The sequence below is a fragment of the Pyrgilauda ruficollis genome, unplaced genomic scaffold (assembly GCF_017590135.1).
Source record: "Pyrgilauda ruficollis isolate IOZ18807 unplaced genomic scaffold, ASM1759013v1 scaffold267, whole genome shotgun sequence".
NCBI lineage: Eukaryota > Metazoa > Chordata > Aves > Passeriformes > Passeridae > Pyrgilauda > Pyrgilauda ruficollis.
Window position 1 is genome coordinate 201,597 of NW_024524011.1, and position 26,619 is coordinate 228,215.

Below are 26,619 nucleotides of genomic sequence, written 5' to 3' on the forward strand. Positions count from 1 at the left end.
TGACTCTGTGGTTGCTTCTGTCTGTCCAATAGTCAGTCTCTCCTTGTTTCTGTCCTTTTTGCTCAGCAGTCAGTCGTGTGCAGTCACACCTATAGCATTCAAAAATAACAGGTAAAATGAGAAACATTAGGAGTTACAGTGCAAGTAGTTTAAAACATAATTAATTATTAGCTTGGATGTCATCCAGGACCTAAGTATGCTTTTGTGAGTCAGCTCTCTGCGTCGAAATTGCATAGTGAAAAAAATTCTGTTTCCATTTTTGAGCAGTTGCCTTGTCTCTGATGTGAGGCTGGATACCAGCAATTTCTGAAAGGGTTTAGTAACACATGAAGCATGAAAAAGAGGTTTTCAGTAATCCGTTGATTTGTGGTGACATTATTTGAGGTCTATTACATGTTTTTAATTTACTCTGTAAAAATACCTGCTCTTAACAGAGCGAGTGAAATACAATTTTATTTTGTTGTTTGCACATGTGGGGAATGGCACGCTGGCTGAGCAGGGAAAACCTTCCAGGAAACATTGCACTGTGGGAACTGGTCTTAACAGATTTGTTTTGGTCTGATGTCACCATTTTTTAATATCTTTTTGGCCTTGCAGCAGCGCCCCAGTGCAAATGTCTTACAGGAAAGCAAACTGTACCTGCTTTATATTTAGTGAGGGAACTGAAATCAATCTACTCTTGCTCTTGCCATCCCCCCAGTGAGTTATTCCTTAGGGAACTAACATTGCATTGTGCTGGGGTTTGGGTGTTCTGGTGTCCCTTCACGAAGGTTCAGTTAAAAAGAGGAGGGAGAGCAGGGTTCGTGCAGGGGCTTTGGTTGCTGTCCCTGTCTGCGCTTGTAAATCCTGTGAGTTCAGTGTCATTAACCAAGTGCCCAGCTTTGGCCGGTAAGAACGTGAAATACTTTCCTTCCCCGTTGAGCAGATGCATCTTTGTGGCACTGCAGGACCCGATCTCTGCCAAGTGCTGGGTCGCGCTGCGGCACTGCTGGGGAAGGCCGGCAGGGCACGGCAGCCAGCTCTGCGTGGGTGGCACGGTGGGTTCCTCGAGCCCCCAGTGCCCAGCTGGCCGTGCCGGGCGCTCGTGTCGCCAGCAGTGGCTTCCAGAGGGCCTCATCGGGCAGCCGACATCACTCGGGCTCCTTGGGCCAGGTGCAGCCAAAACAGATGCGGGAAGAGGAGGGAGGGAGGGAAGAATGCGAGCCGCCGCTTGGCAGGGCCAGCTCCATTCTCCACGGAGCTGATGTGGGAGTTGGCACCGTCTGTTCCCTTCCCAGCACAGGCAGGCTCCTGCAGAGGCTTCCTGGGAGCTTGGAGCTGGCCAGAACTCTTCCTTGCCTTTTGTTCTGCTCCTAAATTTAATGGGGATTGGGCGTTCTGACCAGACGTTTGCAGCCAATGGTGCTGGAGTGCTGGCTTTTCTGGTTTTTGCTCTAATCAAATCGTTGTGCAGAATTCCAGAATACGAACAAAATAAATTAAAAAATAAAGCATGTAACAAACTTTTCAAGCTTTTTTTCTGTGTTCTTGAAATTTCACACAGAGAGTTCATATTGCCAGCTACGCACTGGATTTTCAACTGACTGCAATTTAAATTACCCACCATAAAAAATCTGGCAGTAAATATTAGCGACTGATCCCCGTGAACTAGTCAATGTAATCTTGGCTCTCCTTTCTGTTACAAACAAATGTGTTGCTTGAAAATTGAGCAGGTGTGAAGGTTCTTGGTCTCAGCAAGGAAAAAGTGCTTGGACACGTGTAGGTGTAAATGATTATTAATTTACAGAAGTTAGGAGTAGTTCATGTCTGCTAATTAGCATGTCAGCGGCCTGAGCATGAAGTACCTTACTGTTCCCTCGGGTCGGTGCACAGCCATGTTTCCCTCAGGATTCTGATTATTACCCAGTAGAACAAAGTCTTGTGTCACAGAAAAGTGGCCTTTAGAACTCTTACAGCAGATCTTGCTTTTTTCCATAACATCAGCAAAATCATTGAAGCAAAAATACGATGTCACATATTGCCAGGCCTAATGCCTTCTTGAGTGTAAGTGCTGCTGGGATCAGCCAGTTGATAGAACGTACTTAGTACCTTTGGAAAATTCAGGCTGAATAAATGTCAGCGTGCTTTCCCTGATTCCATTCCAGCAATCTCATTCCCCTGCCTGCAGAGCCTTTCACGACTTTGATTTCCCTGCCGCCGCTTCTCCGTTGTTTAACCTCGGCCCACATGCCTGAAGCGCTGCATCATGATCCCGAAAAGCGAGGTGATGCTCCTGATGTAACAGGGCTGCACAAAGGGGCTGCTGCTCCCGGGCATCCCTGGCGCTCACGCGCTCTCGGGGAGAGCAGAGTTTTCACAGCACCGCCGCAGCCTTAGGATGTCATTTGTAAACAAAGGGATCCTGCATTTACTGAGGTGAACTTCCTCTGCAGTTTTCTGGACTGTTGCTGATGACGATGTGCACCCTCAGCTTCCCCAGAGAGGGAGTTCAGCTAGGCACACGGGGAGCTGTGACTTTGTCAGCTGGACACAGCCGCCACACAGCTTGTATAAATGTGAGCTGCTGTGCCCACAAGGGTTTTTGGGGGTCTGGAGGGGTCAGATAAACCTTTGGTTCCACACTGTCCCTGGTCCCCTGAGCTTGGGTTGTCCTGCTCGGGTTACAGTGGGGATTGCTGAGGCATTTGAGGCTGCTCTGAACTGTTGGGAGTGGCTGATGGCCCTAAGGGGAGGGTGGAATGGCAGAAATGATGCTGGGGACTTTTGCTTCGCCGTGAATCATTTTATATTATTTCAGTGCTGCTTTGCAATGGGCAGTGTGCATGTGAAGGAGAGCAAATTCAGGAATAGTGCTCAGTAATGAAGGATGTTGTTATGTCATTGTGATGGGTGTGATGGATGACTAAAATTTCATTGTTCTTCAAGACCAGCTCTTTGCTGCAGAGTTCTTCAGTTGAGAATTATTCTAATTTGTATGAAGAATGCCAGTAAATTTGACCAGAATCGTGGAAGAGTTGCAGAGAGAAGAATCATTAGTTAGAAAATGTCCAAAGTGCACGGTTACTCAGCATGTCTGTGCAGAATATATACACGTTATGCCTCGGGAAGTGATGCACCCCTGATCCCTCTATTTTTCAAGCTATTTATTAAAACAGCAGTTCCATTTTTTGGCAGATTTTGAGAGAGAATCTATGAATTTCTTCAGTTTTACCTTGTTCAATTCTCACAGACGTCACAGTCTGAACATATTTTTTCTTTCTCAGCTGCCTTCTTCAAGTTGCAGGAGGAGGTGAGAGTGTTTTAAAGGGTGATGACCATTTTAACCTTCCTGTTAAAACCAGCTATCCTGCTGCTCGTTGTCCAGCATGCTTGCAAGAGCTGGATACGTTCTGCATCTCAAGCCCTTCAGATCTCAGTTGCTGCAGTTCTCCAGGATATATTAGAAGCACTGGAATAGCTTTAGGAGGGATATAAATCCCCCTAGCACAGGAGAGCATTTCTACTCTAACGGTACTTGGCTTTTCTGAGGGTTGTATTTCTTAACTGTTTTCTGCCGAGAAAGCACTCACACAGAAAAATTTGTCATGACAGACGCATAGTGGAATCCAAAAGTCTGAATATATCCAAAAATCTGAACTGCTGTTGATGAGAAAAAGAAACAGAGAAAGTAGGACATTTCTCTGAGCAGAAGGAAAAGGTAGGATAAGTGGATAAGTGGATTAGTGCAGAGGAGAAGAAATGGTGGTGGAGACAGTAAGAGGTCTGCTGTTTGCATGGTTCCTGGTGCCTGCAGCAAGGCAGCTTTAATGAACTATTTGCCAGCTAATTATACTCTTCTTGCTCTGCTCAGCGCTGTACAGCATAGCAGAGCTTCCCCAGCCTCCCTGGCCTGCTTGCCAGGATCTGCAGGAGCAGGTCCCAGCTCCGGGCACCCTCCCCAGGCAGCAGCAGTGCCAAGGATGGGGCTGAGCAGCTAGAGAGTCTGGGGGCCTCTGTGCAAGGTCCAAGTAGTAAAGAGCAGCTGTTTGTGCTTTGGAGAGCCACAGCCCCCCTTCCTTGGAGCAATCCTCCCGCTGTAAACTTGCCTTTGTTTCACTTGCTGCCTTTACCAAGCAGGCCTCACATCTGCAGATTCTCACCTGGAATGCTGTTGTTTTTGAAATCCTGTACCTCTGGAATCCTCAGCTGTCAGAGGTATGCAGGTGTTTGCGTTACACGCAGTGCCACGGTTCTGAGAGGTTTTTTTCCAATAACTCTTTAATTTCTTACAGAACATAGGACAGAGGCTGTCCTAACACATTTATTTTGTACCTGTTCTTTCACTTCTGTGCATTGATTATGTTCCTATTTTCCACGTCCTCTCACAGCTCAGGCCTGTTTTAAGTGTCTTGTGCATCAGCTCCTTCTTCCTGCCATTGCTACTCCTATACTTTGTCCACATTTGGTTTGTTCAGTGTCTAAGGAGGAATGGATTCCCGTCTTTCCAGAGGCTCTTGGTAACGTAGCAATGGTAATAACAGCAGGCATTTGCTCTGTCCATCACAGGTAGAGAGCCTTTGGTAACCGAGGGCAGGAGCAGCCTCCTGTTTGCAGCCCATGCCTTTGATTACAATGGGCAGCTCAGCAGAAAGCCTTTTCCTGTAATGAACAGAATAAGGCTGAACTGGCTCTTTTTTCCCCGACGTTGTCCGGAGTTTTCTTGGCTGTTACTGGGTTTCAGGAGTATAGCAGATCTTGGCAGAGGTGCCTGGTGGTTTTTGTTATGTTTAAATAAGCAGTGGTAGTGCAAGACAAATAATTCAGGATTTCAGTAATTGACGCTTATGTCTTGCGATTTGCTTAATCTGTTTTAAGAGCTGATCCAGTTGTGGCTGACCGTGTGTGCCAGGAAGGAGATGTTTCTCTCTCAGCTGTGCTGATTCTGGAGCAGCACTGCCTCATCTGGGAAACTGCAGCTCAGAACATAATTCCTTAATGTCAGTTCTGGTTTGGCTCCCAGGAGCAGCCTGCATGTCCCCTGGTGTCCCAGGCTGGAGAGCGAGGGATGTGTGTGACTCTGGGAGCCTCGTGTAGCACCTTGTCCTTCCCTGTGCCCAGTGCCTGGCACTGACACCCAGCGCGCAGTAATTGGGTCGTAAAATGAAAGTTGAGAGGGAAGGCACCAGGGAAAGTGTAATCTGACACTGTTGTGTTGAGCTGCCTGGAGGAAAAGTCAGCGTTTGTTTACTCTGGTGGAAAGGAATAAGAGGAGGTGATTTTTTAGGAAATAACCTACCTGTGTAGTTTGTTCTACCTGCACTTACAGATTTGGAATAGGAGAACGACCCCCACATACACACACATCAATGAGGGGTTTTTTTCCATGGTTACAGTGCAATATTCTTGATTAAGAAAATATCGGTGAAAATATCGGAGCCAGATCGCAGAGATCCGCTGCAAAAGTATAGTTAGTTGCCATTATTAGCAAATGAGAAGTGGAATTTTAGTTGTGCTGAAAATATTTTGCTTAAGAAAGAAGTGGTGACAATGGCAAGTGGCAGAATTTCTGAAAGTTTCTATAAATGAAGAGAGTTTTATTGCAGTTCAGAAAGAAAGAAAGAAAGATTGCTGAAACTTTCCAGCTAAGAATTTTAGTAATCATATCATCAAATGATAGAGGAATATCATAAAAGTTTCACTGTAGCTTTATTCATGAGAATGAGATCAGGGAGTTGATAAGCCTTAGGTGTAGAGAGACATCTGTGAAGGCTAATTAATACTTTAAGGTTTTAGTCAAGAGCAGTTAAATGTGCTTTGTTTCAATTAATATAATTGTGTTTTGCTGCTAGTTTTTTGGGGTTTTTTTAATAATTAACAATACTTTCATGAACACAAATCCTCTTTGGTTTTTTGGGGTCCTTTTCATTTTTAAAGCCTTTGGTGAAAGTACAGTTCAGAAGAGTTTTGTCTCCAGGTGATTTCCTGTAGCTCTTTGGGAAGGCAGCAGAGTTTTTTGCTTGTGTATTTTCCCGTTGGTGTGTGCAGCTCATGTATTTGTGCTGGGAAATGTGGTGCTGTCTGAGCCAGACAGTCTGGACCACTCCTGGAGCAGTTTTCCAGGACTTGGCAGCAAAGGCACATCACATCTCAAGTGCTGGGTTTAAGTACTACATCAGGAAAATTGGCTTAATTCATGCTCAGTTTTTCACTTTTGTTCTACCAGAGTGGCTGCTGAGTGCTCAGTGCAGGTGAGAATGCCCTCTTGAGAGCCTGGATTTGGTTTTGCCAGGAGGGTTTATCCCATCTTGCACGGTGCCTTTGGCCTTGAGCTGTCAGGATCGGCAGGTTTGAGCCAGCTGCCGTGTCCCCAAGGGCTGGGTTCCCTGTCCCTCTCTCATCTTGCCCACCAAACCACTGCTGGCACATGTTCCACACGGTGTTCCCATGAGCATCCTGCACAGCCACTCCGTCTCATTCCGTGTTACCCAGCAGGGCTGCAGTGATTCGAAAAGTTTGGAAATAACATGGCTGTCATGTATTTAGAATAAATGTCAGGAGAAGATGGGCTCTGAACCTCAGCAGGGTTTCCACCTGGATAATAATTTAGGCACATAGCTGTGTGCTGAAGCGTGGTTGTGGTCTGAGAAAGGTGTGTGTCTGGTTTACTTTAAGGCCACCAAAAACCAGTTAAATTTACTGTAGGGATCGTGTCTGCCCGCTCTGAAATTAAGCAATATCTGGGTTGGAATGTAGCATCTCTTTAAACAGTGCCCAAAAATAGTACGCAACAATTTTCAGGTCAGGAAGCTGGGAACATCCTGATCATCTCAAAATGCCAAGGGAACTGTAGGTGGGTGGAGTGTTATTTCCCAGCCTGGTGTCTGGCCAGGGAACCAAAGCACCTCTGAGAGCTCTGTAGCCGCAGTGCTCCAGCCTCAGCCCTGGCTGGCAGCAGTACGGGTTCTGGGAGCCTGTTCCTCTTTTCACAGCTTCTCACTGTCTCTGCCCAGTGCTTCAGTCTGGGCGAGCCATGGCTCTCTGGTTTGTGGGTCTTGCTGGTTCCCAGGCCAAGGTGGTCACGTTTCCATACAGGGATGTTCCATGGCAACCCCTTTGAGATCATTCCCAACCTTAGAAAATTCTCAGGCACTTTCAGGAGTTTGTTCTGCATTGTTGGTGATCACTTGTAACAGCATGGTGTATTGGTCCAGCTTAGGAAACAGTCAAGAAAAGTCTAGGCAAGTGCTGGGAGAGCTGTCCTGATGGTGTTGGCCCAGGGAAGCAGCAGAGAAGCACAGCCTTGCAGCTTGGCCTGGTACTGCATGGCAGCAGTAGAGCCTTTCCTTGGGAGTGTTGGGGGTGTCAGCTTGTGTACACCTTTGGGGGGGCTTAGTAGTACTTTGCCCATGGCTAAATGTCTTGGTCCCTGTGAGAGCTGCTCCCTCCTGCAGATCCTTCATGTTGTTTGTGTGACCTTTTAGTCAAAGTCCTGACTAACCTGTGGTACCTCTGCTTTTTTGCAACTTCTGATTTCTGTTCAGGCTGGAATAAAGTGGAGTTGAGTTGCCTTTTGTAGTTGCTCATGTGCTCAGCTCTTACCCAGCTGTAATGTCTGTTTTATCTTAGGGGTGCATGTCTGAGGTAATATTTACCTTTTATTCCAGAGCTGAAATGAGCAAGTCTCTAATAGCTGAACTGTTAACTATTGACACTTTCCCTTCTGGAAAACAACAAGCTTCAGTGATTGAAATGAGCATCAATGCAACAGTTTATTCATACTTTTGTGTGGTTCCAAGTAAAGCTGATGTGATGTATACAATCCCAGGCTCAGCTAAATGTTCTGGTTTGCACTGAAGTGTCAATGGATGCTTTTCTTTCTCTGCTGCTTTGGAGACTAAGGGTGTTTAGGGCACTGCAACTTTATCCCAGGCTTTTCTTCCTGGCTTGCAGCTTGGACAGGCACCAAATTGCAGCCTAATTTTTACAAACATTTGGCTTGGGAGTGTCACCTTGTCACTTCAGTCTCCTAAGATGAACAGTGAGATGTTTCACATTCTGAGATGTTTGACACAAGTTAGAATTTACAAGTAGCTCTGTTGGTTTTTGAAGCTTTTTCAGTTACTGATTACACTTAATGAAATGTTTCCTTGTTTTTTTCCATTGTCTTTCACTGGACAGCTGAGGTCTCGGCTGTTCTTGGGATGCAGTGATGACCAGGTTTCATTGCAGTGTCTGTGCAGGGGTGAGGGGTGCCTGCACACTCAGGGAAATTCAGTGCACAGGATTCCTGCCATGCCTGGTGTGTGTCAGCCTGGTGCTGCTTTCCCACAGGATCAGTGCACGAACGAGCGAGGTGGATGGACAGATTTGGGTTTTTGAACAGACAGGGTATTTATGTCTGCCAAAACACTGAAGTGATTACCTTTCATTTCAAGAGAGCTCCTTGGAAAATAGGATAGTGTCTGACTTTCTCCTCTTCCACAGTAAATGTGCTAAACCAACTCAACACGTGGACCAGGGCATGCTGAAACTTTGTAAAATTGCTCTAGAGTGTTAAAGGCTAATTAGGAAATTTTGGGATAGCTTTTGTTGTACTTGGGCTTTGCAGTAAGACTCTAACAAAGCATCTAAGCTGTGCCCCACCCCTGCCTGCATGTGCTTGTCCTGCTGCCCACACAGAGGCCGCGTGCCAGGTGGGACAGGAGCGATCTGAGGGAGCGATGGCGTTTGAGGGGTCACTCCTGCCTGGGAAAGCTCAAGCTCTGGCTTGGTGAGCATCTGCATCCTGTGCCTTTGCTGTGCAGCAGAGATTACTCACTGTCTGGGGGATCAGAGCGGAGCAGGAGTTAGCAGGGTGATGCTGTGATACACAGCTGGTGCCTCGGGTGGCTCTGTGGATTTTCGTGACAGAGAGTTTCTCAAAACGGACGCCGTTATTGTCGCCTTTTTCCCAACCTGGAAATAATTTCAGTGAGGAGGTAATATAAAAGGGGATCTTTATTTGAAGGCCTTCAGGAGCAGTTATGGAAAGATGTTCACAAAAGCCTACCCCCACCCCAGGGGTGAGTACATTTTTATAGGTTTTAGGAAATTAGCATAATTGATAAAAAGCACCAATTTATAATTTCTAAAAAGCACCAATTAGGAGGACAAGTGGTGATGCAATTCCCCCCCAATGAAGCCCCTTCTCTGGAGCCCCCCCTCAGCACTAGTTGTACTTTGTCCATGAAAATGTATCTTGAAGGGTTGTTCTCAGCCTTGATTCCCAGGAGGAACCAAGATAGTACTGGAGCCTTGTGCTTGGAGCTTTGGAATTTGTTTTGTCTTTCTGCTTAGGGAAAGGCCATGGAAAAGTACTGGGAAATCTAGCTACTAATACGATAGGTGACAGAGTTACAAATATATGTGTGAAGAATACAGGGAACATAGAAAAAAGAAAGGGCAAACCCCTAAAAACAGCATCATTATAATGAAAAGAAAAAAGAAGGCGGTGGAAAAGGTTCCTGTGGCTCATGAGGTGCCTTTGCTGGAAGCAGGAAGCCCCAAAGTGAGAATGCCTAAATTTTAGAGCTGTGGGGGCTTGCAAGAGAAAATCCTTTTCACAGACAAAAATACTAAATACTAATATTAATATATTAGCCTCCCCCCTTTTCTTACAGATGTATGTGTACAGTCAGGTGTTAGATAAAGACTGAGTTTTACAAGAGCCCTAGTTCTGGCAGAGGTGACTATATGCATGCAGAATTAGATGAGGAAGTAATTCTGCTTACAGGGCTGGCTGGGACCTAGGGGTTTCCAGTTCCACTGTAAGCTACAAACATATTTTGTTGGTTCGGGTTCTTTAAGGCTGTTTCTAACCTATTTCTAACATATTCTGTATTCATGAGCTGTGTTTTTCTTGAGCTAAAGGCTGCAAGAAGAGATGCAGCAATAGGTGTGTGTTTTCTTCAGAGCAGTTGTTATTGGAGTGACTGTACTGAAGCAGGAGGTGGCGGGTACTTTGGATTTGCCAGTATTAAGGGGAAAACATGTTAATTCCCTAAAAACAGGGCACGCTACCAGGTTTTTGTAGCATTTGCTGGGAAGAAGGTTAATAGTCCAAATTCTGTAATGAAAAATCTACTCCCTGTTTTTTACTTAAAATTGGAAAAACTATGATCTCCTTGGTGCTTTTTGTGTTGTTCCATAGCACCCAGCACAGCAGGATGTGTCCCCTCTGTGGGGATCATGAAACGTCGTCCTATCTTTGTAGTAGAAAGAGAATTCTTATGTGGTTATCATATAAAATATGAATTTTAATATTAAACTTAATGCTCTGCTATGAGAAATATGTAAACTTGGCTGTGCAGCAGCAGCATGCACTTCCTGGAATTCCGTGCGTAGCGTGGTTATAAATAGGCAGCAGGTTATTTGGGAATCACTGGCGCTGCTATCTGGTGTCACAAACAGCATCTGAACAGAAGCTGCCTTCCCTGCTAGACAGTTGGCTTTGGAAGAACACAAACACCTGATCCTGAAGGCTCCTGCCCGAGTGAATCCAGGTGTCCCTGGAGCACAGGGCCCGGGTCTGCCACGGGCGTCCTTCGGCCTCAGCTGCTGCCAGCGTTTCCCAGCCTAGACCCAAATGCTGGAATTCACCCTGTGGGGTGAGCTGCTCCACCGTGCCTAGGTGTGGCACTGCCAGTCCATGAAGGAAGCCTTGGACCTGTCTCCCTTCAACAGGAAACCACCTGCGGATTCTCAGTGCTTGGAGGGGCTCTGGGCTGGTTTTGTGGTTTCCCCCAGGCAGAATGTGTCAGCACTGCCACGTGTGGGCTCAGAAACCTGTTCGGAGTGGCACAAGAAATACTGTGCTAAGATAAATGAATTACCACAACAGTAAGGGGATAGAAACCAGTGATTCCTAAAATAATAGTACTCGACCATCTGTATTTTTGTCTCATTGTGACTAGATTGATATGTATGATTTCTTTGCTTTTCTGATGTAAGTTTACTTTCTGTGTGACAGACCAGAGACGACTTCCTGGGCCAGGTGGATGTGCCGCTCAGTCACCTCCCGGTAAGCACCACATCTCTGGAAACCCTGGGGCTGTGTACGCTTCATTGCACATTCTCTTAGAGCACGTGCTCCCAGCAGAGCTTAAAAGAAACTCTTGTGGACAAGCAAGCCTCACCTGCACAAAGACATGGAAGGGATGCACTTCCTGTGCCAAAAAAGCTTCACGAGAGCAGGTTTGCTTCAGCAAATGCATGAAAAGCCAAAAGGCTGCCAGAGCTATGTCACCTGTTCATTATTTTAGCTGAAACTGAACTCATTGCCAACAGTAAGAGTTCAATAGCAATCGATTGAATGTAATTGACACAGGGTTTGAATCATGTTATTGTCATTTTATTGGCATTTGAGGTGTTTGGTTTGAAGGTGGTAATATTTGTTTCTGTTTCTTATTTAATGGAGGAATTCACTGTAAAGCTGGTTCTGTAATTCTGTAAAGCTCCAGTTGTCTGGTTTCCCCCCAGCAGCCAGGATTCTGCATGGGTTGCAAAACTAGATGCTAAATTAAGTGCAATTTCTATTTCTAGGTTTATAAATAGGAATAAATATATACGTGTATGTATATACAGTGATTGCATTAGCCTTGATACAGACATTTCTGATATTATATACTGTTTTGGATGACTAACATTGGCTGAATGTAGTTAAAAATGTTGTGCATGTTAATCTTAACATATGCCAGTTATGTCAGTTGAGCATAACTGGCTTTTTGTGTCTGATTTTGACTTCTTGCTATTAATGGATGTTATTGTAGGAGAAAAATTGCTTGGTAATGACTTGCACCGTGGTGCTTGTTTAGACGTATCTGTTATGGTTGATGTGGAGTGTGTTGGTTACAAACTGTAACAGCAGAAAGCTACAAGGGAAGGATCAGGAGCACCTTGTGGTGACAAATGTGCGGTTCCCTTGTCATGCCAGCTGTGCTGTGCAGGATTGCTTGGTGTGGGCTTGTGTGGCTGTCTGCATTTATGTATCCTTACGCACAGCCATGATCTCAGTAGCCCTGGTGGGACAGTGGGAAGAGTCCTTTCCCCTCAGACATGTTCCATGGCAAAGCTGCTGTGTCTCAGAGCAGTCCTTCCTTCAGTAGCTGTGCCCTTGTGGGACCTGCACGGGCACTCCCTGCCTGCTGCTGCCCCATTCCAGGGAGAGGGTTACCTGTGAGAGAGGTGTGGGTGCACGCTGTACATCTGCAGTCCTTCCACTACCTTGGTAGGAGCCATTGGGATGTATTTATTAACAAATTAATAATCAGCTTTCTCATCCTGCTGATTTGTTTGTCAAAGTCCTTGTTTCTCCAATACCAGCTAATTACTACGGACAGAATTTGGGTAAATAATACAGCTCCTCACTGGGAGCACGTCCCTTCCAGCTGGGCACTAAGCAGCAGTGTGAGTCGTGCATGCCTTGGTGTCCTGGTGAGCTTGTTCAAATCTGCCATCGTGTCTCTCCCAGAGAAAGTGGACACTGGGTCAGGCTGTGTGGGATTTGGCTGCCAAGTGTAACTCAGTTCATGCTTTAAGTTCAGATTAAAGTTCCCCAGACAATCAGCAGGGGAAGTGTGTGTATGGATTCATCATCCTTTTCCCTTGGCATCTGAAATTCCTAGTTCTGTGCCCACGGCAGCTGTGTGTTTGCACAGCTGTGCAAAGGATGTGGCTTACTTGGTAAGAAAGCTGAAATTCTCAAGGAATAGAAAGGTTTCAAGATTCCAGGCTTTAGGTAACTTAGGATTCAGTGGAAATCAGAGAAGTAATCTGTCAGCCTGATAAGTGAATGTTCTTTATGCGGCTGGACTTGTGGGCAAGCCCTTTAATTTGCCATTTTTTCCACTGCTTACAGACTGAAGACCCAACCATGGAGAGGCCATACACATTTAAGGATTTCCTCCTCAGACCAAGAAGGTGAGAGGAAGGACCTTTAAAACATTTGAGGACTTTAAAACATTTTTTACTTCATTATTTTTTATTTGCAATTATTTAAGAGTTCTTAAATGCAATGTACCTCCTTGTCTTGTAGCCACAAATCTCGTGTGAAGGGTTTCTTGAGACTGAAGATGGCGTATATGCCCAAAAATGGTGGCCAGGAGGAAGAAAACAGTGATCAGAGGGATGACTCTGAGGTAAGGCTGAATCCTCAAGGAAGGATTCAAGAAAAATTGTAGAGTTAGCTGCATGTGGAGGATAAAGCCCTGGAAACAGAGTTGGAAGTCGCTTCTCCTTGGCACCAAGCCACCAGGAGAAATGGCACCAAGCCACCAGCCGGCCACCTTTGGCAATCCCTCTTCAATAGACTGATGGGGGTTTAGCTCTTGTCTCGCTGGAGCGAGGTGCACACTAACCACAGAGGTGTTTTTCCTTGGTTCCTAAGCACGGCTGGGACGTGGTGGATTCCAGCGATGCCGCATCGCAGCGTCAGGAGGAGCTGCCGCCTCCCCCGCTGCCCCCCGGCTGGGAAGAGAAGGTGGACAACCTGGGGCGCACTTACTACGTGAACCACAACAACAGGAGCACGCAGTGGCACCGGCCCAGCCTCATGTGAGCAGCCGTGGGCTGGGGCTGCGTGGGAGGGACAGCCAGGCTGAGGCTCAGTCAGAAAGGAAAACGTGCTTTCGTTGTGCCTGGAAGAGACTTGCTTGCCCCCAGCAGATCGCAGAGACACAGAGTGTTCTGGGAAGTTCCAGGAACTCTGGATGGCAGGGCAGGCAGTGCATTAACGATGCACCTTAGAGTATTAGGAGACAGATAAGGAAATTTTCAGTAAGTAATTTAACAGGAGTAAATTACTTTGTTTATAGAGACTGTTGAAGAGGTATGGAAAAAAGTCAACTCTACCAAGTTTTAATGAAGTTGAACAGATTAACTTTGAGGAGAGCCTGGTTAGTATTCTGTGAATACGCTTCATTCCCAGGATGTGCTGTCAGAGAGCACGTGGCGATATCTTCTCAAGATTAGATTTAGAAAGCCGTGGCAAGCTTACATTTTACAGAGTGTGAATAACTGACAGTGGTAGGAGTCGTAGTGAGATCATGTGTTTAACCCTGCACTGCCAAGGCCACCACTAAACCATGTCCAAGGAAGTGCTGGATCCCCCTTGCACTGGACACGTTCGAGGCTGGGCTCCGCAGAGTGCTGGGTCATCCTGTCTAGGCCATGGATTCCCTGCCAGCAGAGGTTGAACCAGATGACCCCTGAGGTCCTTCCCAACCTGCTGTTCTGTGATATTTGTGAAGTGCTTCCAGTTTTATGTTCTTTCAACTGAGGGATTAAACAGTCTCCTAATTATGAAGCTTGACACGTGTATGAATAATGATTTTTATAATCGAAAGCACTACTGAGGTTTTGAAGGCAATGGACAAAATGGGGGGCTTAGTTGAACTTGGGTTATTTTCTTGTTCTTTTCTCCTTCCCGTGCTGGGTTCCCCCCCTGCAGCGACGTGGGATCCGAGTCAGATAACAACATCAGACAGATAAACCAAGAGGCAGCTCACAGGCGGTTCCGCTCCCGGCGCCACATCAGTGAGGATTTGGAGCCAGAGCCTGCGGAGAGTGGAGACATTCCTGAGGTATGCCCAAGCCTTGGGCTTAAGGAGCTGACTAAACTCTGAGCTGCCGTGTGAGCTAACTACCACACGGCACAGAGTCGTGGGTTTACACGGCGTTTGTGGAAATTGCCTGGGGAGGGTGCCAGCAGCACAAGGACAGAGGCACACTGCCAGGGTCCTGTGCAGCTGCAGCTGCCTGGTGGCCTGTGGACAGCACTGAGTCCCATGTGAATGCTGGGAGAAACATTTAGCATTTCAAATTGCTTGTCTTGTATACACTGATAGAAACACTTTCATGTTCTGCTCTAAGCAACAGTGGAATAAATGATGAAAAAAGGGGAAGTGGGCTGGCTGTAACTGCCCTGTGCTTCAGTTTGCTGTAGTGCCTTGGTTTAGGGTGAAGAGAAGGTGTTGTTTGTGTGTTGGGCACAGTGAGGTGATCACACAGAAGGCAAAGGGAAAGAAGGCTTTGTCTGTATAAAATCTGAACTTAGTTTCTTCTCTTTCATTAGCCTTGGGAAACCATTTCAGAGGAGGCAAGTGCCAGTGGGGATTCCTTAAGCTTGTCACTGCCACCTCCTCCTGCATCTCCAGTGTCCCGGACCAGTCCTCAGGAGCTGTCTGAGGAGCTGAGCAGAAGACTCCAGGTCACTCCTGATTCCAATGGGGAACAACTCGGCTCTTTGATTGTACGTGATGTGTAATCCCTAAAGCTCTGTGCAGAAATGTGCTGTTCTTTGGCATAACGTGAATCACTGCCACGCACAGGGAGCAACTGCTGGGCTCAGGAAACCCTGAGCATGCAGTTAAAATTCCCTTCCAAAAAATGTATCACAGCTTCACCAGCAAGCAACCTGCCTGAGACAACAGAATTCCTCTGTTCAGATTTCAGGAGTTCTGTGTGAGTTTAACTGCAGACTCTACTACTGTTAGACCTTTAGTGAAACAAAGTAGATGAGAGTCGAGGGTATCAAGGTGGGGATTTCCAAAGGAAAAGGAAAAGCAAAAAAATGGTCTCTCTATTTGTGTTATCCATTAGTCAGCTACCATTAAAAAGTCAGGATAATGCATGTACAAGTGGGGGAATGTTTTATGTCTCTTTGATTATAAAAATAATTGTAAATATTAAACAGGGCATCATGCTCTTACTTATTTTTTATTCTTAGTATGATGCTATCAAGGTACCTCTGCAGTTCAGGAGATGAGAAATAGTTTTGTCTCATCAAACAGAATCTTCATTAGGTGTATTTTTCCCAAAAAGCCAGTGCAGTTGGGCTCTGCCTGATGGGAATGTCCCCTGGAGGTTGGTCAGGCAGTGACAGCTCTGATGCTCTCCTGGATCTGCATGCAGAGCCACTTGGGCTTGTGTTGGGAACTGCAGTTCTGGTAGCCCCCCGCTGGTTTTACTGCACATGTGTCAGTGTTCTCCTAAACACTGCTGAGTCCTGGAGTGCCCAGCTGCACTGGGGGGGAGGAATTGCATTCTAGTGTCACACGTGATGTGTGTCTGCTTTTTTAGGGGGGCTTTGTTCCCAATCATGAAGGATGTGTCATGGGAAAAGACACAACTGATTCAAAAGTTAGCAGCAAAGAGGAAGATTGAAACAAATTTATTTTTTTTAAGAAATACCATAAATTTCTAGGTAAATGAATTTTTAAGACTTTGAGCTCTCATCCATAGTATTTGATTTTGGATATATCTCTTAATGCTTTATTTTTTTCAATAATTCATGAGTTTGTTCATGTTGGCATTTCTCCTTTAGGAAAATGAATGGACCCTTTTTAGGAAGGGCCATATAGGAAGTAGAGAAATGGGATATACCCCTCTGTGGTAAAACAGAAGTAGGTAGTTGTTTGCTATAAAGAGGTTAGTACCTGTAATTACTGAATTTTCTGAATGAACATCATGTTTTAAGACACCCTAACATGGAGACATCTTTCTGTTTTCTTCCATGCAGCAAAGAGAACCTTCTTCACGACTGAGGTCCTGCAGTGTGACAGACACAGTCGCTGAACAGTCCCAGTTATCCCTGGTAAGCCAGAGCTCCTTCCTTTTTGGGTGGACATTCTCTCATTCTGAGCCTTGGGTCAGCTCCAGCCAGGCACAGATCAGTGACCAAGGTGGGCATCTGATTGTCCCAAACCAAATTCAAATGAGCTAAAAAAGGAGAACATTCCTGAGACAGGAAGATGTTTGGAGACTGAACAAGTCACCCTCTCCTCAGTTATTTACTGTGGAAATTTAGGTTACTGCACTCCTATGTGCACTCAGTGGAGAAACTCCTCCGAGGGGTGTTCCCAGCTGGGGGAGGAGAGGACAGGAGGGCCAGCTCTACCTGAGCTGCAGCAGCCACAGGACTCTGATAGCAGACATATTTCTGTGGCCCTTAAGTTCATTTTACTTGCAATATGTCAATCTGTGTGAAATCCCAAAGGATTGGTTGTAGAGAAAAGGAGGCAACTTCTGCAGGTTTACTTAAGGAGATTGTTCAAACAGGAAAAGATAGAAAGATGTTTTGTAAACAAAGGTTCTCTCTCCTGTCAGAACCATGCACACTGTGCTGCAGCTGGCAGGAAGTGGTGCCTCTCCTGCAGCCCATGTCCAAGGGCTGCAGAGGTGGCAGCTTTGTTCCCTCTGCCACCTCTCAGCAGTAGATACAGAGACCACTTAAAATAGGAGTGTGCAGGGTGTGCTTTTGAATAAAACGGGTCAGATTGCAAAAGAGTCTTTCAAAAGATTATACTTCTCTTCCAAGAGTTTTTTCTTCATTTTTAAAGAGTTATAAGTATGTCCCATGTGAATCTGCAAACAGAAAACCTGTGCATACCAAGAAGTTTGTTACCAAAGTTGCTGTGTCTGTTGCTTGTTGTCTCTGCTTCTCTTGGGTGAACATTTCCAGAAACCTCAGAGGATTTCTCCTGGCTGGATTTTCCCCGTGCTGTAGCAGTTGTTTAGTGCAGCTGCAGCATGACTCTGGCTCTGGGTGGGTCCCAGTGCAGCCTCTGTGCCTGGCTGCAGGGGGAACAAGGGCTGCTGTGCTCTTCCTTGCTGTGTTCAGCACGCTGGGGCCAGGGGCTGGGTGTGGGGAGAGAGGCCTTTCTCCTGCTTCTTGAGGGACACTCGCTGAGCACACCTTCAAATCAGCACAGAGAGCATTGCCCTAAACACCCTCGTACCTGAGCTTAACCACATTTCATCCTTCCTGAGCTAATGATCATTTCTCTTCTGGCTGCTGAGTACCTGTTCCTCCTAAATCCAGCGCTCCTCTGGGATTCTGCCTTGGTTACAGCAGCTGATGACTTGCAGATTTGCTATTACCCATCTAACTGCTCTCTCTTGGTAAATGTGTCTGGTGCCTTGCTCCTAAAGATGTGACGGTAACCTGTGACCTTCTTCAGTAAATCTGTGTAACGTTAATTATCATTTAACAGCAGAATGGTCCCTCTAGGAGAGCTCGTTCTTCAACTGTCACAGGGGGAGAGGAGCCAACGGTAATAAAACTCTTTATCAAGCACTATCTTTAGATAAAACGGGGGGACATTTAGGTCTTGTACAATGAGGAACTTTTTTTTAAAAGAAGCAGCCATGTGTTGAATGAAATACAGCTATTGAATGAAAACTTAAATATTTTTGTCCCAAATTTTCTCAACATTTCTCAAAACACTGCAATTGTACTCAAATACTGGCATGGTTTAGGGACATGGACGTGATATTGAATTATGACAAAGCTGTATACTAAGTAAATGCCATGTGCTCCTGAAAAATGAAAGCTACAGCAGCTAATTCTTTTAAAAGGGAAGCTGCAGTGATTTAGAGACATCAAATAATTGTACATGTAGCTGTGTTTGTATCTTGTATCTTCTTGTCTTCCCTTACTCTCCACTAGACTAATTCATTTTAATTCTTAAAGTTGGTCTTAATTTGAGAGCCTTGGGGGTACAGTGATATAGCACAGAGCTCTTAATGGTCTTACTGAATGCCAGTTACATTTTCCAGCAGTTCCTCAGCAGTCCAAGCAGTACAAGACTGTAGTTTGATCATCCCCTAAAATTCTTGATATGCTTTGCTGAATGTGTAATACAAGGAAAGTGGGTTTAATCTATATTGAACTTTAATCTAATTATATATGTTGAACCTTTAACCTAATTAACTGCCAATCTGAAGTGAGTTATTTGACAGAAATCATTTACAGTAACTGTCATAAATGGCTTTTATGAATTTATGCCCTCCTGGAGAATTTGTTTCAGAGAAAGAAATTTAATTTATACTTGGTATAAGTTGCTATTTGCATCTGGGAAATAAATTAATCTTACTTCAGGTGTTGATGCATCGCTCTGTTTACTGTCTATATTCACTGGTTTTTAATTTTAGAACCAGAGGAGCACACTTGAAAATAGCAAAGTCTAAATAAAATGCCTGATTCATTAGTAGTTAGTTAATTGTGCTAGGTGAGCTTGCACGTGGTACTCCCTTGGTAGAGCATCTTATCTTGATTTGACTTTTTAGAGCAAAATATTAATATTTTGACTCATCATTAGTGTAGCCATAGCAAGATGTTTTACCTCACCATGCTGCAGTATCTAATCCCCCCTTGTCTTTGTTCAGCATTTACACCCAGAGTCCCAGATCTGTGGAGGAACTGGGACTTACTCAGGATTCATGGTCTAAATCCTTTGTCTTCAAAGGCTGCACTCTCTTGGGTCTGTGGGCACCTGATGCTTGCAGACAAACAACCTGTCAGCAATACAGTCTCTGGTCACCTTGGTTTTGCCTTCAGAATCCCTACAAAGCCCCTCCTTGGAGCAGGACCCGCAGGTCAGGCCCAGAAGCAGTGTCCTTGTCATGTCTGAGCTGTAACAGACACTGTGCAGTGTTTGCAGTCCTTCCTGTGGCCTTCCTGACCCCAAACTGATGGACTGACAGCCGCTGGCACAGCGTGGGCAAGGTGTTCTCCTCACTGCCTGCCAGCTCTGTGAGCCAGCATAGGGGAGATGGCCCCTGGCTCTTCAGGAGAGGAGGAGATGAGTCTGAGATCTGCACTTGCATTCTCATCTGTTTCCCAGTGGAGTATGTCAGCTTCCTGACCCACCCCGTGTTTCTTCCCCTTTCCTTTCTTCACGGTCCCTGCAGTTCTCCAGTTCCTTGTGTCTACTGTGCTCTGCTCTTCAGCAGCACCTGCACTGCCTACGGCAGTTGCTCTGGGAAAGGTCTGGCAGAGATGAAGCAAGAACAAGAATTAAGTTCATTATCTTGCTGAAGCAAGGAATATAGTGGGGAGGAAGAGAATGTGTCCTGGAGTTCAGCAGGAGTCTTCAGAGGCCTTTCCTGTTTCTTGGCAAAACCCCAGAGCCTGTAGTGCATCAGCCTCTGAATTAGGCAGGTCCTTCATCCCACTTGGTTCCAGTTCCTAGCTCATGTGTATGGACTCGTGCTTGGGTATTTTGGGGACAGGAAGGACACGAGACAACATCAGCCACACACAGGGACACAGTTCCTGTGGGCAGCAGGACGTGACTCTTCCCTTACCTGTGTGCTTCTCTTAGGACAGGGAGCCTGTGGAGCTTCTACTAAAAGTTTTTGTCATGCTGAAGTTGAGGCTCCAGTGTGGGGTTATCTGGTGTCGCTGGGACACAGAACCCTGAGTGCAGCATTTGTGACAGAGCAAAATGGTTAAAATTAACTTTCTAAACCCACAGTAGTTTCTGGTAACTGATTCATGACACCCTGGGGTAAAGAAGAGAGCAGGACCTGGGAGATCTTGACTGCATGGTTATTTAACTCTTACTTATCCATCCTGATAAAAGGAGGAAACCTCAGCCTTTTAAGGAAAACTCACTAAAACATAGAGTTCCTTTTTGTCATTATGGGTAACAAAATAGAATGTTTGTGGGCATATAAGCTTGTCTGTTTGCTGAATCTGTGTCAAAGTGACCCAAAAGATCTCTTGGGAGAAAAAAATTATTTGATTCAAAGGCACATGATAAAGAGCTTGAATCAAATTAAATTAGAAACTGGGTTTTTCCATATGGTTGTCGTGATTAAGAAGAGTGTAAGTTAACAAGTTGCTTTGTTTTTTTTTACAAACAACAGAGTTTTAAATGTTTTTTTAGCTATTATATAATAAGAATTCAACGATTTCTTGCCTTCTGTGAGCAGCCTTCTGTGGCTTATGTGCACACCACGCCGGGCTTGCCTTCGGGCTGGGAGGAGCGCAAGGACGCCAAGGGCCGGACCTACTACGTCAACCACAACAACCGGACCACAACGTGGACACGGCCCATCATGCAGGTACCTGGGAGCCAGCCTGGGCTTGGCTGAGGGTCATTCAGCTGGGGCAGCTTCCAGAAATCCGAAATGTAATCAAGTGTCCTAATCATTGTCATGGCAATACAGATGAATCATCAAAAGCTGCAATAATTTAGGATGGTTTTGGTTACTTCTTTTAATTATGTCAAGGCATAGGTTAAGGTGATTGCTGCAAGAGAAGGAATTTCCAGAGATGCAGAAGAGCTCTTAAAAGGAGGCAAATGTGTTGTTTGAATTAAATGTGAAAGTCGGCTCGGGCCATTAATAGAACCATAGGCTCTTGGCCCTTCCAGTGCATTACATTAAATACCCTTATGGCCCTTAAGGAAATGTGGTTAAGAACAGCAGTGATGATGACAATACCGTCAGTTTGTCGTGTCCTGTGCGAGGGCAGCGTTCGTGACGTTTGTGACCCGGCTTTGCTCTGGCACAGCTCGCCGAGGACGGGATGGTGGGGCCGGGCGCCAGCAGCAGCAACCACCTGAGCGAGCCGCAGATCCGGCGGCCCCGCAGCCTCAGCTCGCCCACGGTCACCCTGTCTGCGCCGCTCGAGGTGAGCCCCTCCCTCCTCCCTTCAGACAAGGAGCCCTGCCTTTCTTCTGACTCTCTTTCCAAGTAATTCCACGTGCTGTGGGCTGATGTTCACTGTGATGTGGCTCCCTACGCAAGCAAAGCCCGTGCGTGTTTGACTTCAAACTCTTGTCTCACCTACTCATGGCTGTGCTAAAGAGAGCCAGTTCTTCAGATTTCCTCTTCGTGCTTAAGAGTTTGAAGAGCTGTGGCTCACACAGCCTTGCACTTACAGGCTTTCTTGTAAATGAGATATATTGCCCCTGAAGCACAAAACACTGCTTTTGTCTTTGCCTTGGTAAAATGAAATACGGACACATCCAGGGCAGGTGCAGAGGAAGGTACAAGGCACAGAACACCGTGTCCTTTACAGCAAAGGACTGGGCATGTTAGAAGGCACAGGTAGAGCTAATTAAGTTCTAGTAAATGAGTCCCAGCATTGAATTCTGGTATGAATTACATCTGGAATGAAAAGCTGTTTGCTGCGAAGCCAAGGTGGGTTGGTTTCGCAGCCCCGAGTGCGCAGCGGCGCTGTTTCCTCTCCGCAGGGCATGAAGGACTCTCCGGTGCGCAGGGCAGTGAAGGACACCCTGTCCAACCCTCAGTCCCCACAGCCGTCCCCCTACAACTCGCCCAAGCCCCAGCACAAGGGGGCCCAGAGCTTCCTGCCCCCGGGCTGGGAGATGCGCATCGCCCCGAACGGCCGCCCCTTCTTCATCGACCACAACACCAAGACCACCACCTGGGTAAGGGCGCTCCAGCCGAGCCCCGGGGCCCGGTCCCACCTCTGCCTCTGCCTGCACGCCCCTCTTGCAGCATGGCACTGGTCTTTGTGCTTCTAAGAGCCAAAAATGTGCATGTGGATGTAAAAGCTCTCGGGGAGTGCAGGCATCCTAAGAACAGACCTGTGGTTTTTGAAGCGTATCCCTGGACACAGCACACATTTAATGGAGTCAGGTCTTACATCACCCTAACTCGCTCAGCACGGGAAAATTCATTGCACTGTAGAAATCCTAATAAGTCATGTTTTGTTTTATTCTCCAAAAAGAAAAGAATAACTGTAACATAGGAGGATTTCCAGATGAGTCTGTGCTTGACTTTGTAGATCTGCCTTGATCTGTTGGATTTACAGTTGCATACCTGTGTTCCAGGAGGATCCACGGCTGAAGTTTCCGGTGCATTTGAGATCCAAAGCGTCTCTGAACCCCAATGATTTGGGCCCTCTTCCTGTAAGTGATGCTGTGCCTGTGTTCTAACCTACACCTCCTGTCCCAGGGCTCTGCTCTGTTCTGGGCACAGGCTGCTGCAGCTCTTCTTGGAGCCTCTGGAGCCCTGCTGTGCCCTGGGGCTTGCTCAGGCCCTCCAGAGCCAGCCCAGGAGGCTCAACTCATGGCATTTTTCTGTGCTGTTGAAGTGTTGGGCTTTGCACACACTTACCTGGGCTGTGTCTGACTGTGCTTTTAGATAATCGTAATCACTGCTTAGGAAAAACAGAGCAGATTGTGCCAAGCAAGCTCTATCAGTGCACCAGCATATTCTAGCAATTAGAAATCAGAATAAATTTTGATTTTTCAATGAAACCTGCATCTTTTGCAGAGCAAATCATCAATTTAGTGTCAGGAGTTTTGTCATACTTGTAATCAAAGTATAATGGGGATTTATAGACATGTCAAGTGGAGAGCTTTGCTTTGTTTTTTTAAAATACTCCCAGCCCTTAAAGGTAATGTGTGAAAGCTGACACGTTCCTGGTCACAGCAGCAGGAATGCTCTTTGGCTTTAGGAAACAGCTGTGCTCTTGCAGTGTCCAGGTACGTGGGGCGTGTGTTAACCTTGGGGGCTCTGAAGGCCCAATTACAATTTGTTCTGTTAACTGCAAGGGGTGAAACATGCAGTGAAACCAGGGTAGCCTGACCTGTCACTAGCAACAGATTTCACCTCAGTTAAACCTCCTGGTCTGGATGACTACAGAATTTAACATGAGTTTCTCCAACAAGCTTGAAGTGAAATAATTTCTCCTCTGTATTTTCTGGCAGCCCAGGCTGGCCAGCATTGCCTGTCCCTACAGCCTGCCATCCGCTCTCCTTTCTGCACTGCAGGCGCTTGGGACGTGAGAAAAGGGAACGGATGAAAGGGGAAGCACTGAGGACTAGCTTAGGACATTCTTGTCCCACTGTACAGGGAGCCTGGGTTACACATTTACAGTAACTAACCCACGTGGCTTTCAGAAGTGGGAGCAGAAACTTTCAAACTAAGCCACGGTGGACCATCTGTTCTCCGTGATTGTTTGCTCACAGAGGAAATGGGTGGGAATCCTGAGGCAAGAGGTTTCCACTATAAAAAATATTCCCTGCACAGGATGCAGTCACTTGGATAAGATCTAGGTCTGAGTCTGCCTGGATTTGCCACCATGCATCTGGTCACTTGGGGTTTCCTACCTCGTAAGCATCTTTGGGACAAGTCCAGTAGGTGTGAGCAATGCACTGCTTCAGGCTGTGTGAGACTGGTATTATTTCATTTACTCTCTCTTTTCTTTGTTTTTATTTCCCATTTCCAGCCTGGCTGGGAGGAAAGAATACACCTGGATGGAAGAACATTTTATATAGACCATAGTAAGTAAGCACTCAGGTACTAGAGCAAATAGACAAAGGGAGGTACTAAGTATTGAAGTGAAAGCTTTGTGATTTTACTCTTCATTTAGGAAGCCAGGTGTTGATATGTGGAGACATTGATACCAGAGACTTAGTGCCCTCCTACGGTACTGTACATTCACTGGAAGCTTGCTTTAATTGGCTCATCAAGCTTTGTCCCTCTCTGACTTGTGAAGCATTAACATTTCCTCTCTGTGGTTTATTTTGTTCTTGTTGATATTTTGGAGTTGTTGTTGTTGTTGTTGATGATCCCATGGCTTATTTGCACTTAATAAATTAAAATATAAACTAGGAATAGAAAATAAGATGAGAAAAGATCCTGTAGCCACAGCTCCACATATAGGCAGTGGAGCAATTAGCATTGAGAAGTACTTTCTTCTGCTTTCAGGTCTGTGGCAGTGCTGATTCTGATCTTATTTCCTATTTAGAGCATGTGAAACTGCACCAGCCCATTAATATTCTCCAGTTCTGTTAGTGGAGTTTTAGTGTAAGTGATGTTTCTTTGTAGATTTGTCTTCCTAGAGCATCTCAGAACTGCTGTGTGAGTTTTGTTGGTGTTTGGAAACAAAGCAGCCCACAAAGGCTGGGCTGGGTCTTCTTATAATAAGAGAATTCTTCACAGCCATAGCTAACTCTCATAACCATCACAGGAGCGTGCACAGAGAGTTAAAACCTAACCTTGCCCATGTTTGAAAGAATTAGGTTTGTCCCTCAGTATCACTGACTCCCACGCTCATCCTTAGAGATGACAGTATTAAGTCATCATTAAAAGACTGCCTTTAAAGTAATAGCAGTTTTGAAATGGTATAAATACTTTTAACTAAACATTAGAAATAATACACTTGTCAAGCACCCGATGAACCTCTTCCAAACTTTGGTACAGAGTTATTATCCTTTATCCTTTCTGTAATTGTTTTTCCCAACAGAGATCTGGAAATATAACTATGGCCAATGGTTCTAAACTGCTGCCACGAAGGAGTCACAGGATAAAGCTGTGCCATTTAAAACACCTGTGTAACTGCTGAGCCTTCCAATCTCTCTTAAAACTCTGCAATTTTTCAGTCTCCTAAAGCTATTTGAGCACGTGTTAGTCCCTGAAATGGAATGTTAAAGTCATATATTAATTAGAATTCCTCAAAGAATTTGTAACTGTTAGGATGCAAAATTTATGTGCATCTGAATCCTCCCACTAGTCTCTTTTGATCCGAGTGGATTTAATTTCTTATATAGCATTTTTCACCAAAGTTTAGGAAGCTTTGGAAGCTTTTGGTAATGCTGCCTGTTTCCAGCAGATGTCCCTTTGGTCCCAGCCTGAGCACTGCTGTGGTGGCTGGGCTGGGGGCCTGGAGGGCCAGGGGCTGTGCCACTGCCAGGACACAAAACCAGCAGGACAAGTCTGACAGATCAGCTGCTGGTCACGTTCCTGCTTCCCTGCTAGGTTTTGTACCTCTGCTGCATGGTCCTCCAGTGCTCTTTGTCCTATTTTTGAAATGTTTTTCTCATCCCTGGAAGAAACTGCCAAAGTCCCTTGCAGCCAGCAGAGCCCCTCTGCTGTGCACAGGGACCGGGAGCACTGAGCACTGAATGCAGCACACTGGTGTGACAGTGAGCCCCTTCCCTGCTCTCTGGGCCCTTACCTTCCATGGACACACTGGTTCCCTGTTCCCTGCACTCTGCTGCCATTCCTGGAGCCTCCCAGGCACGTGCTGTCTACCTGCTGGAAGGGATCAGAAGGGAGAGCAGCCATTCTGCAGCCATTTTCTGAACCAGTGGTTCACGGACAGGGAGGATAGATACATTGAATGGGCTCCCCTCAAAGTCTGTCCACATCCACCTGCACACGGTGATAGTCACAATGTGCACCAGTGATTTACACAAGGAATTAGGGGGAACCACTCTTTAGCTCAGCAGGAGAGGGGTCAGGGGCTCACTGGAATGGGATGGGAAGGCAGAGGGAGTCTGGCAAATGGCCACTGCAGTGTGCAGGAAGGGGCTGTGTAAGGAGAATTGCAAAGTGTTACTCAGAATGGGAGTAATCAGCAGAATTTGGGTTGAAAAGGGCATGAAAAATACCATCACCTGGTCATGAGCTATCTCACCCTGTGATGTAGTGACAGGAGTGCCTAAATCCAACCTGGAGTGACCCTTCTGATGCCATCAGCACTAGCAATGTCTGGCTGTGACAGTTCTGTATCTGGCAGGGGGTCCCAAACTTCAGGGAAATAGCAGCCCCATTGGAAAGGCAGGGAGAAGAGGGAATCCTCAAAGGCCTGAGAGCCTGGTTTATGACAGAGAATTGTATTGGTGGGAAGATTGAAATTTTTAAAATTTTTGAAAATGTGGAGACTTTTGAAAAAGTTCTTCAAAAAGAATGAGTTTGTTATCCATGTCCGCTTGGGATAGGACAGAGAATCCTGAGCTGCAGTTCCAGGTGAAGTGGTTCATGCCAGAGCCTTGTTGCCCTGGAACACCATTTTTATATGGAGTCCTTGTACGACTCTGAAAAGTTAGACTGAGA

At 46.0% G+C, this 26,619-nt stretch overlaps 1 protein-coding gene across 8 annotated transcripts in view; it reads left to right on the top strand.

The window, feature by feature from the left end:
* The window catches only part of NEDD4L (NEDD4 like E3 ubiquitin protein ligase), an 86,123-nt gene that overhangs the window by 49,182 nt on the left and 10,322 nt on the right, over positions 1–26,619 (top strand). For 2 of the 8 annotated variants that reach the window (XM_041471383.1, XM_041471379.1), the window contains 14 exons: positions 10,988–11,038; positions 12,875–12,936; positions 13,052–13,154; positions 13,403–13,569; positions 14,465–14,597; positions 15,089–15,265; positions 16,535–16,609; positions 18,009–18,068; positions 20,734–20,865; positions 21,317–21,436; positions 22,002–22,199; positions 22,605–22,682; positions 24,008–24,062; positions 24,152–24,208. In XM_041471383.1, coding sequence (XP_041327317.1) covers positions 10,988–11,038; positions 12,875–12,936; positions 13,052–13,154; positions 13,403–13,569; positions 14,465–14,597; positions 15,089–15,265; positions 16,535–16,609; positions 18,009–18,068; positions 20,734–20,865; positions 21,317–21,436; positions 22,002–22,199; positions 22,605–22,682; positions 24,008–24,062; positions 24,152–24,208 — 1,468 coding nt within the window. Of the gene's footprint in view, positions 1–10,501; positions 10,649–10,987; positions 11,039–12,874; positions 12,937–13,051; positions 13,155–13,402; positions 13,570–14,464; positions 14,598–15,088; positions 15,266–16,534; positions 16,610–18,008; positions 18,069–20,733; positions 20,866–21,316; positions 21,437–22,001; positions 22,200–22,604; positions 22,683–24,007; positions 24,063–24,151; positions 24,209–26,619 lie in introns of those variants that run through there. The other 6 variants (XM_041471384.1, XM_041471380.1, XM_041471385.1 and 3 more) reach the window with 4 other exon arrangements.